At 57.2% G+C, this 11,584-nt stretch overlaps 1 protein-coding gene across 1 annotated transcript in view; it reads left to right on the forward strand.

Annotated features, from left to right (window-relative positions):
* TTBK1 (tau tubulin kinase 1) overlaps window positions 1–3,488 on the forward strand; it is a 38,043-nt gene extending 34,555 nt beyond the window's left edge. Inside the window, exons 13-14 of the mRNA XM_058306765.2 lie at window positions 781–2,372; window positions 3,038–3,488. Of these exons, the coding sequence (XP_058162748.1) occupies window positions 781–2,372; window positions 3,038–3,452 (2,007 nt within the window). The 3' untranslated portion in view covers window positions 3,453–3,488. The remainder of the gene's footprint in view (window positions 1–780; window positions 2,373–3,037) is intronic.
* The last annotated feature ends 8,096 nt before the right edge of the window (window positions 3,489–11,584 follow it).

The following is an 11,584-nucleotide window of genomic DNA, read 5'->3' on the forward strand; positions in this document are numbered from 1 at the left end:
AACCAAGACTGGGTCTGGGCTTTAGTCGCGGAGGGCTCTGCGTGAAGCGTGAAAAAGGAAAACTTAGTCCCGTCAAAAGAAACAGCTTTGCACAGGCTGACCGTGAACTCCTGGAGAAGGAGTGGACTCAAAATATACCTGTAGAAGGCTGGACAAATGTCTGGCTGACAGGGCCGGGATGGGGCAGTAGGAAAGAGGTCTGGGGCTCCAGGGGACCCAGCCTGCACCTTTGGGTGCCCTCGCCAGCTCCAGGTTCTGGCAGCCCTGGGCAGCTGCACCCTGAGAGGAGGTAGTGAGGGCTGACCATCCACTACCACACAGCCCGTCTCGGGGGATGACCCAGACCCTTTGTGGCGCCTCTCTGGGCCTCGTCTCCTCACCTGTAAAAGGGAACGGCCTCTAAAGAGTCTTCTGGTTCTCCTTTCCTGCTGTTGACTGAGCGGCTAAAGGGGTTAGTTCTGTGGTCAGGATGCACCTGGTGAGGGGAGGCGTGGAGAAAGGGCAGGGAGCCAGAAAAGCCACCAGGATCAGGGCCTGGGACCTCAGGGAACCTGGAGTTTGGACGCAGGCATTCATCAGAGACTTACTGCGCACTTACTAGGTGCCAGGGAACATTCTGGGCCCCGGGGATCCAGCAATGACCCAGTGCCTACCCTGCGGAGTGCACAGACCGGTGCATGTGCCCGGCACGTGGGTCTCCTGCTTGTGGGTGCGGCTGAGGTCCTCTTGGGCCCATGAGGGCAGCTGACCTCAGCGGCTCCCTGTGTGTGCTCCTTGCAGGTGTTCTCCGTGGCGCCGCCGCCGGAGGTGAACGGCCTCCCTCGAGCCGTGCCTCTGAGCCTGCCCTACCAGGACTTCAAGAGAGATCTCTCCGACTACCGCGAACGGGCGCGGCTGCTCAACAGGGTCCGGAGGGTGGGCTTCTCGCACATGCTGCTCAGCGCCCCTCAAGTCCCGCTGGCTCCCGTTCCGCCTCAGGCCAATGGGAAGGAGGAAGAGGAGGAGGAGGGGGAGGAAGAGGAGGAGGAGGAGGAAGAAGAGGAGGAGGAAGAGGAAGAAGAGGAGGAGGAAGAAGAAGAGGAGGAGGAGGAAGAGGAGGAGGAGGAGGAGGAGGAGGAGGAGGAGGCGGCAGTGGCCCTGGGGGAGGTGCTGGGGCTGCACAGTGGCTCCAGCAGTGAGGGGAGCGAGAGGAGCACCGACCGGAGCCAAGAGGGCGCCCCATCCACGCTGCTGGCCGACGACCAGAAGGAGTCCAGGGGCCGGGCCTCCGTGGCCGACGGGGACCTGGAGCCTGAGGAGGGCTCCAAAACGCTGGTGCTGGTCTCCCCTGGCGACATGAAGAAGTCACCCGTCACTGCCGACCTGGCCCCCGACCCCGACCTGGGCACCCTGGCTGCCCTCACCCCTCAGCACGAGCGGCCGCAGCCCACCGGCAGCCAGCTGGACGTGTCTGAGCCAGGCACCCTGTCCTCCGTGCTCAAGTCTGAGCCCAAGCCCCCAGGGCCCGGGGCAGGACCAGGGGCTGGGGCGGTGGCCACAGGGGCAGGAGGAGTGGCAGTCACCTCCTCACCCTTCACCAAAGTCGAGAGGACCTTTGTGCACATTGCCGAGAAAACCCACCTTAATGTCATGTCTTCAGGTGGGCAGGCCTTGCGGCCTGAGGAGCTGGGCAGTGGGGTCGAGCTGGGCCTCGAAGCGCCCTCAGACAGGGGGCCTGCGGAGGAGGGGGTCCCTGTGCCCCTGGAGAACGGCATGGCCCTGCAAAGGCTGGATGGGGCCGAGACTGCGAGGTGCGCCCCGTCTGCTCCCCCTAGAGACACCCCCTCCGAGGTGGCCACTGCCTCACTGCCCAATGGCCCCGCCCTTGCCGATGGGCCAGCCGCGGCGTCCCTGCTGGAGCTGGGCCCTGAGAAAGTGTACCCTGTCTCTTCTAGTCGCCATGCCATGCCAGGCCCTTGCCCGAGGAGCCGTATCCCCGTCCTGTTGTCCGAGGAGGACACGGGCTCGGAGCCCTCTGGCTCGCTGTCAGCCAAAGAGCGGTGGGTTAAGAGGGCAAGGCCGCAGCAGGACCTGGCACGGCTGGTGATGGAGAAGAGGCAGGGCCGCCTGCTGCTGCGGCTGGCCTCGGGGGCCTCGTCCTCCTCCAGCGAGGAGCAGCGCCGCGCCTCCGAGACGCTCTCGGGCACGGGCTCTGAGGAGGACACCCCCACCTCCGAGCCCGCGGCACCCAGGAAGCCCGGTCGCGCGGCTGCCACCCGGAGTCGGATCCCCCGCCTCATCAGCATCCGCATGCCCACACTTGCCGCAGCCCAGCAGCCCCCCAGAAGACCCCACGGCGCAGCCCCAGCATCTGACACAGCCATCACCAGCAGGTGAGAAACCGCTGCCTGCTCCGGGGTGGGCAGGGGCTGATCAGAGCGAAGCTCCTACCGGCAGGGGCTTCCCCAGAGCCGAGGTCAGGGGCTGGTGAAGGTTAGGAAGGGACCAGCAGCCTCCCCTTCTCCCCACTTGTGCTCAGGCTCTCATCTGACTTAAGTCCCAGCTCTGTCTCTGGGCTCAAGGGTGCCTGGAGGAGGTGACAGGGAGGCCAGGCTTGAGCCAGGTTGATGGGCACAGTGGGGGTCACACACAGCCTCTGGAGTGCCATGGGGCACTGGAAGCTAAAGGATAAACCCAGAGCATTGAAGAGCTGGGAGAAAACATTATTTCATAGGAATATAAACACGGGCATGTTACAGAGTAAGATGCAAAATCCATGTGAATTTTAAAGACGAAGCAGAGGTCAAAGAAAGCCAGCTGCAGACGATTTGGGCAGCACCCCTGGGAATGTGTGGGCCCCACAGGTCCCGCTCTGAAGGATGGAGCACCAGCCTCAGTTTACCCATTTGTGCCATGGTCTCCTCAATCTCACCAGCTCTGAGGAGGCAGAACTCTAGGGCGAACTCAACACTCAGGAGGATTCTGAAAATGTCTCCCCCTTTTTTTGTTTCTCCGCCCCCTTCTTTGCTCCTGTCTTCCGCCCTCTGCTCCTCCTCAGGCTCCAGCTGCAGAAACCCTCAGGGTCGGCTGTGGCTGCTGACCTTCGCCCCAAACAGCCCCCGGGCCGCGCGCCGGGCCCCGGCCGAGCCCGAGCCGGCGCCAGACCCCCCGGCCACGCGCCCGCCCCCCGCAGCCCGGGCCTCCCCGCCTCCGCCGCCGCCGCCGCCACCGCGCGCAATTCCAGCGCGTCCCCCCGGAGCCAGTCGCTGCCCCGCAAGGAGAGCCCCTCCCCCTCGCACCAGGCCCGGCCCCGGGTCCCCGCAGCCCGGGGCGCGCCGCAGGCCCGGGCCCAGCCAGACAGCGCCCCCTCCCCGGGGAGTCCCAAGAAAGGACCCAGAGGGAAACTCCAGACTCAGAGCGCAGCAACCAAAGGCCGGGCGGGGGTCGCCGAGGGCCGGGCCGGGGCCAGATAATGACGCCCGCGACTCTCCGCGGCCGGACTGGCCCTCCCCGGCGCCCCCGCCCTCGCCCCGGCCCCCCGCCCGCCGCCGGCCACACCGGAGCAGCTCCCAGCACAGCCTTACGCGCCTGACGCGCGCCGCCCGCGGCCCCAGCTTCCCGCCCGCGCACGCCAGGACGCGCGCCACCGCGCGCCGCTCTCGGCCCGCCTGCCCGGCCGCTGGGGGGCGCCGCGCCGCGCGGGGGAGGGCCCGCCGCCCTCGACTCCTCCCCGCGGCCGCCCCTGCCGCCCCCCGGGCGGGGCAGGCTCACACCTTTCCTTCCGCCCCGGGGAAGGCTCAGCCACTTGTCACGCAGGACTCCACTTCCTGGGATGCCCTGTTCACCCACTAGGCCTCGGCTGCTCTCCGGGCTCCCCAGGGGCCTCTGCTTACACCTCCCGCGGCGCCGTCCCCTCCTCCCGACCCTCTTCCAGTCAAAGGCTCCAAAGCCCTCCCCCCCCCCCAACCCCTTTTCAGAGAAGCAGCCTCAACTCCCAGAAGCTGAGGCCGCTGGGGGCCAAACCCACAGTCCCCGGGAGCGTGGTGGCCCGTGGGGCCTCACCTCAGCGGCCAGGACGGGGGTAGAGGGGGTGGGTGAGACCCAGGGCTCCTCGGTGTACTCAGGTGTGAGGGCGCAGGGCTGACCTGCCCCAAAGTCGGCCCCATCCTGGACTTCCCGGTGGGGGGTGGTGGGTAGGCAATTCTTGGGGGAGGGCGCCCCTGCATCTCTAGGGAGCGGTGACCCCTCCCCGTAGATTTGGGTGGGCTCTTAGGAACTTGCGTGGTGTGTGGGCTGCCTTCTAGGGCCAGTGTTTGCCAGTGGGAAGTTGGAGGGGGGCTTTGGAGGAGGTTTCAGCCCCTCCCTTGGTCCCCTGATTTAGTGCTCGGGACCCCTTGCCATCAGGAATTCCTCCTCTCCGTCCGCGGGCCTTTCTCCTGAGTTCAGTGGAGGGGGAGCAGTGTGTGTGCCGGGCCTGCAGAGATTCAGGGACTCAGCTCTGCCTGCGGCGCCCTTCCTGCTCTCGCGGCTGTGGAGAGAGCACTGGGTTCGGACACCATCTTCCCCAGGGCCACAGGGACTGAGACAGCAGGCAGATGCGCAGCTGTCCCCCAGACCTGGGGCAGCAAGGCCCTTCTGACTTCCAGATTGTACTCCCGTGACCCGAGTCCCAGCCCGAGGCCCCTCCTGCAGCTCCACCCTTCCACCTGCCCCCTCTTGCCCTAGCTGCAGCCCCATGCAGCTGAGCTGTCCCTGCGGAAGGTCAGGGGCCCCCTTCTGGGTTCTGGCTCCCCCAAAGCTGACCCCACTTTGTCAGGAGCCTGAGCTGCTTCCTACCGGGGCAGGCAACACGCTAGCTGCAGAAGGGACAGCCGGCCCTGCGCATCTGGGGTAGGCGCCCTGCAGGCCTCCTCCAACCTCACACCCCCAGGCTCTGCTGGTGGCCTGGCCCCTCTGGCTCTCCCTGGGCCGCGGAGAGCCAGCTGAGACATCCAGGGGAAGAGGAAGAAAGGCCCTGCCCGTCCCAGCTGCCTGGCAGCGTCCAGCCACCATCACCCAGAAGGGTGCCCGTGAGGAAGGATCCCAAGTGCAGCCTGGTGGTACCAGCTGACCCCCTCGTGGGCAGTCAGCAGGCGCGGGCCGTGCTTCCGTGCCAAGGTGGTGGCTTCTCTGCAGACCAGCCCAGGGGAGGACTCCAGAGTGGACAGCCTTCAAAGGTCACCCCACGCCCATGCCGATGCGGAAGCTCCCAGAACACTCAGGAAACCTCTCGGAACAGAGCCCTCTTCAACGCAGGGCCCTCCCAAGGCCTCTACTACCCTCTGCATCCAACAGAGGGGGTGGAGGAGGGGCCACTCCCTCCCACCTAGAGCTTCTCCGAATGACAATCAGCTCGTGCAGGGTGGGAGCCAGGGCATGACCTCTGGGGCCTGGGCCCTGGGCCTCTTCCTTGCCACCAACCGAACCCTGAATGTAGGGCCCCAGCCTCGCTCCTGCCCCGGGACCTGCAACACCCTGGTTCAGAGCTGGGAGGAAGAGGGGAAGCCTGAGAGCCCCAGGCCCACCCTGCACCCCACTTCCCCCAGCCCTGGAGCTGGACAGAGATGTAAAACCCGCCAGCCCTTGGGATTCCAGACCTTCTAGGGCTTCCAACTGACCTCAGTCTCTGTGTCATTGAATGTCACTGGGACGGCTAGGGAGAAGGGAGAGGGGTTGTCAAGGGGCCTGACTCTGCTCCTGTCCCCAGGGAGACTCCAGGGCAGAGGAAACCACATCTCCCAGCACCCCACCCCCAGCTGCAGCCTCTTCCCCCCTTAAGCATCAGCCCCCTCCCTGACCAGGCCCTCGGGTCCTGAGCCCCTCCCCTATAAAGGAGTGTCACCCTTGCACTTTCCCATTATGACAGCCTGTGTCACTGGCTCAGACATGGGTTCTGATCACCAGACCCCGTCTGCCCTCCCCAGCCTCACTGTGCGCGAAGGGAAGGCAGGCGAGGGCCGTGCCCTGGGCACTTGCGCTCGCAGCTTCCCAGCTCCTCGGCGGGGCCTGGCTTGCTCAGTCTTCTCAGCTCCAGGGATTAGCCCTGGTGGGCATGGGGTGGGGACAGGGAGTTGCCCTCCCCTGGAAAACCACTGAAGAATGTTTACATGCCAAACAGAATGTAACCCCCTCCCCACTCCCATCACTGCATGGCCTCTGCCCATCCCACGCCTGCCCACCCCCACGCCACACCCCGGAAGCCGCTGTCGTGAGTAGATAGGGTATCGGAAGGGGAGTAGCCATCACATCATTAAAAAGCCTGTGGACCTTTCCGTTGGCTTGGACTCTTCTTCCCTTTGGAGTGGGAGGGGGAGTGGGCATGGGGAGGAGACAAGAGGGCCAGATGGCGGGCAGATGGGGAGGGCTCTTAATCTTATGGTGGCAGACTGTTTCCAGATGAGGACGGCTCAGGACTGATGCAGCTAACATGCTCAGGTGCACACCGGTGGACTCTATGTAACTCTCTGAAAGCAAAGCTTGCGTGCTTCCTCTGCTGCCCTGGCTGCTGCTTCTGCACGCCACAGAACCCTAAGCCTAGTTTTGTGCAGAGAGGAACGGAGAAAGAATTGTCATTGCCCCGATGGTAACAGACAAATGTTAGAATGTTTGGAAAACCATAAAGTGCAGCAGCTCACAGGCAAGGAAGAACAATAGTCATCATTCCAGCAAAATCTATCAAAATCACAAATATACCTAGCTTGTGACCCAGCATCTGCACTTCTAGAAATTTATTCTATGGATATAGTAGTTCACTTGCAAAATTATGTCCAAAGTTATTCATTGCAGCATAGTTTGTATAGCTCCACAGAGCCTCATGTGCAATCCCAAAACCCCAAAAGTTCTGAAAACTGGGAGTTTTCCCATTAGATTGCATAAACTCATTTGGTATCAAAATCTGACAAGAGCATTTCTAGTCTATTCCGTCATCATACGTTTTGCAGCAGAAATATTCATGTGTTTGACTATGGGGCACCACCCCAGGCCCCTTTAGGGTGTCATGTGGAATATACACTGAATTACCTTTCTAAATATTTTAAAACCTGAATTCCAAAAGAAATCTGATTGCAATGGTTTGAATAAGAGTCTGTAGACCCATAAAAGCAAAAATTTCACCAAAAAACTTCACGTCCATCAAGGCTGATTAATAGAGCATGGCTCATTCGTTTGATTGGGAGCCCATTAGGGCTGTGAAGCTCTAAAATGAATGAGGGGAAGCCGATTTGACTCAATGGATAGAGCATCCGCCTACCACATGGAGGTCCAGGGTTCAAACCCAGGGCCTCCTGACCCATGTGGTGAGCTGGCCCATGCTCAGTGCTGATGCACAATGAGTGCCCTGCCACGCAGGGATGTCCCCCGCGTAGGGGAGCCCCATGTGCAAGGAGTGCGCCCCGTAAGGAGAGCCGCCCAGCACGAGAAAAGTACAGCCTGCCCAGGAGTGGTGCTACACACATGGAGAGCTGACGCAGCAACATGACACAACAAAAAGAAACACAGATTCCCTGTGTCGCTGACAAGAATACAAGCGGACATAGAAGAACACACAGCGAGTGGACACAAGAGCAGACAACTGCGGGGAGAGGGGGTGGGCAGGGAAGGGGAGAGAAATTTAAAAAATAAATCTTTTTTAAAAAAATGAATGCGGCAGATCTTGCTATACACTATGTTCTCTAAAACTAAAAAATAAAGGAACAATGTGTCTAATGCACAACTATTTGCGTGTCACAGGAAAGGTAGCTGCGTTGGAGGTCCCTGGTGGCCTCAGGGAAGGAGAGCTGGGTGGAAGGGAAACTGCTGGAGTTTACTTGCAATACCTTTTGAATTTTGAACCTGTGTAAATCTTTCACCTAGTCAATATATAAACAATTTCTGACCCAGGTCAGAATCCTGTCCTGCCTGGGAACTGGGGGGAGGTGAAAGGGCCCAGGCTCCGAAGTCCTGCTTTTCCTCAGGGAAGGCCACACAGGCACAGCTCTGATACTCCAGAGCTTGGGCAACATCTCCCACTGCCCACCACGGCCTCCTGGGGCGCCCTTTCCTCCAGTGTGATGCTGGAGGGTGGGGGTGAGGGTGCTAGGGCCTGATTCACCAGCCTCCGGTATTTAAAATGCCAAAAGCAGGATGTGCTTGTAGTAAAAAGGCAAACACTAAACGCATATAAAATATGAAAGACACCCACCCATGACTCTGACCATCTAGAGGTAACCCCGGGAAGAGTTTGGTGATCTGATACAGGAGGTTCAGGGAGGGGCACTCAGCTCAGACTGGAAGATTCAAAGAAGGCCCCAGATGGATGTGACTCCAAGATTGAAACTTTTGTTTCATTTTTTATTGTGACAGTATATATACAGCACAAAATTTCCCATTCTAACCACTTTCTTTTTTTTTTTTAAGATTTATTCTCTCCACTTCCCCCCTCCCCCCCAGGTTGTCTGCTCTCTGTGTCCATTCGCTGTGTATTCTTCTGTGTCCATTTGCATTCTTGTCAGCAGCACCGGGAATCTGTGTCTCTTTTTTTCCTGCATCAGCTCTCTGTGTGTGCGGCACCACTTGAGGGCAGGCTGCACTTTTTTCATGTGGGGCGGCTCTCCTTGCAGGGCACACTCCTTGCACGTGGGGCTCCCCTACATGGGGGACAACCCTGCATGGCACGGCACTCCTTGCATGCATCAGCACTGCGCGTGGGCCCGTTCACCACATGGGTCAGGAGACCCTGGGTGTGAACCCTGGACCTCCCATATGGTAGGCAGATGCTCTCTCTGTTGAGCCAAATCTGCTTCCCCCTAACCACTTTCATGTGTACAATTCAGTAACATTATTTCACAATATTGTGCTTCCACTGCCACCAACCATTTACCAAACTTTGTCATCACCGAAACCAAAACTACCCATTAAGCAATAATTCCTCACTACTTTTGCCCCCCAGCCCCTGTAAACTCTTATCTACTACTTTCTGTCTCTATGAATTTGCTTAAACCCTCATGAATGACATCTGTCCTTTTGTGTCTGGCTTATTTAACTTAGCATGATGTTTTTAAAATCCATCCATGTTGCAGCAAGTGTCAGAACTTCATTCCTTTTTATGGCTGAATAATACTCCATTCTATGCATTTTGTTTATCCATTCGTCTGTTGATGGACACTTGGGTGGCTTCCACCTCTTGGCTACCATGATTAATTCTGCGCTGAACATTGGTGTACAAGTATCTGTTTGAGTTACTGCTCTCAGTTCTTTTAATTTAGGTGTATCCCTAAAATTGGAATTGCTGGATTGTATAGTAATTCTATGTTTAACTTTCTGAGGAATGACCAAACTGCTTTCCATAATGGCTGCCTAATTTTACATTCCCATCAGCAATGTCCAAGGGCTTCTCTTTCCCTGCATCCTTACCAACCTTGCTGTTTTCCTTTCCCTTTTTTTTTTTTTTAAATGGCCATCCTAGTGGGTTTGAAGTGGTATTGCGTTATGGTTCTGATTTACATTTCCCTATTGGCTAATGAGCATCTTTTCATGTGTTTTTTGGCCATTTGTATATCTCTTGATTGAATCTGAAGGACAAACACGAGTTGACCAGATGAAGACATTCTGCCAGGAATGACCAGAGGACATTCCTGGAAGACGAGTAATGTAGGTCAAAAGGTGGAGGTGTGAGAACTGCATGTGTTGCGATGTGGTGGTTCACTGTGGTTCCAGGAATAAAGCAAGGAGTGTAGAGAGAGGAGCAAAGCCACGGCAGGACCAGGCCTGGGGCATGGGCAGGCTCTGCCAAGGAAGATGGCTGTGGGGGATTGCAGAGACCCTCTGCACCTGGCCTCTCCCAGGAGCCTGTGACCTGCTGGGTACACCCACCTCCCAAGGCCCAGGCTTGGCTGTCAGGGACTACCTGAGGCTCCACAGGTGAGGACCTGTCCAGCCCCTGGCAGACCTTCTCCCTACTCACCTCCAGAAGGGTATTTCTCTTCTCTGTCTTGAGGTTAAAGAGAGGTCTGAGGACCAGTACAGAGAGAAAAGTGGCTTGAGCAAGGTCCTTCAGCCAGGGGCTAGATGGGGTCCACAAGACTAAGGACGTTTGGAGGGGCCTATGAAAGTATAGGAGAGACCACCTTGGGGTAAAAAGACCAGGGTGGGAATGCAGAGGGGTGCTGTGTCTCTATCATCAGATGCTGGGATCTGCTGAGATTTTCCCATGGGATGCCCATGAGTCAAGGCCAGGAGAAGAACTAAGATGAATCCAAGACAGAGGGATGGTCAGGATGACCTTCCAAGTCCTCATCACCTTGGTCGTTGTCTAAGGTGATGAGGTGGTAGGGGAGAAAATTCTGTGTCGCCATGGGAATTTGGGTCAGAGATACATATGATACAAGCCCACAGTTATCTGCTCTAGATGGCGTATTCTGCCTTCCTGTTTGCCATTAAACCTGAAGTGCTCTAACTCCACCACCATCACCAATGTCGCTATAATGATCACCTCTATCTCCATTACCACCGTTATCATTCAAACTACAGATACTCTTCTCGCAAACTATCACCATCAGCCACACTGGGCTCTGATGATGCCATGATAAACAAGAGAAAAGGTCCCTACTCTTAGGAAGTTTATACATCCTCATCACCTACTTTACCGCTATCACCACCACCACCATTCTTACCATCAGCATCATCTATCACATAAACTTCACTGCAACTGCCTTCATGACCATATCACAACTATTTCTATCCCTAGCCCTGATTCCCTCATTTTTATTCCGATCATCCCCACCATTCCCACCACCATTCCCACAATCACCAGACTCACTGGTACAGGTGACTCCCTCATTAACACCGCCATCAATCTAGGAAATGATCACTTGGGTTGTAGCAATGGTTTAAGGAGGTTTTTGTTTTTCTCCTAGTGCACAAGCCTCCTCCCCATCCGGTCTTGTATCATTGAAGACCTCCACCGTGGTCTCTGAGCGTAGGTTTGGGTTCCCAGGTTGGAGTGGTGGTGGTTAAAAACCCAGTCACAGCCTTTTATCAAAACCAGCTGATACCTGGTGCTGCAGTGCTAATCTGCCCTCTTCTGAGACTCTTGGCATTTTATACCCTACCTCTCCAGCTCCATCATCCGCCTCCAAGCATCACAGTCATCATTACTCCCATCCCTCAATGACATCAGAGAGGAGAAACTACATGTGAAGGGTGGGCAGGGAATAAGATGAAGCCAGGGGTATAACAGTTCATTGGTGCCAAGTTACTCTCTGTAGAAAGGGGCTACAGATTTGGATCTGAGCTTCCTAGGAGCCAATGCAAAGAGAGAGACATGACCAGCTATTTCTGATATAAGGCATAAGAGAAATTTCTATTGTGTAAACTAACACTCCACAACTAATATCCATGATGGGCCTCATTGGTTGTTTACTCTGACTGGAAAAAAATTTAGATTAGCCCATTGTGGAGCTGCTGGATGGGCTACTGAAACGAGGTGGCCCCAAAACTTATCTCTCCGGGGTTGCAAAGGTGATTGCATTTTGTTTATTTTATGTAAATAACATGATTATATGGTATTAAAAGAGGGAGGAACCAACTG

Source organism: Dasypus novemcinctus, chromosome 11 (assembly GCF_030445035.2).
Source record: "Dasypus novemcinctus isolate mDasNov1 chromosome 11, mDasNov1.1.hap2, whole genome shotgun sequence".
NCBI classification, from domain to species: Eukaryota; Metazoa; Chordata; class Mammalia; order Cingulata; family Dasypodidae; genus Dasypus; species Dasypus novemcinctus.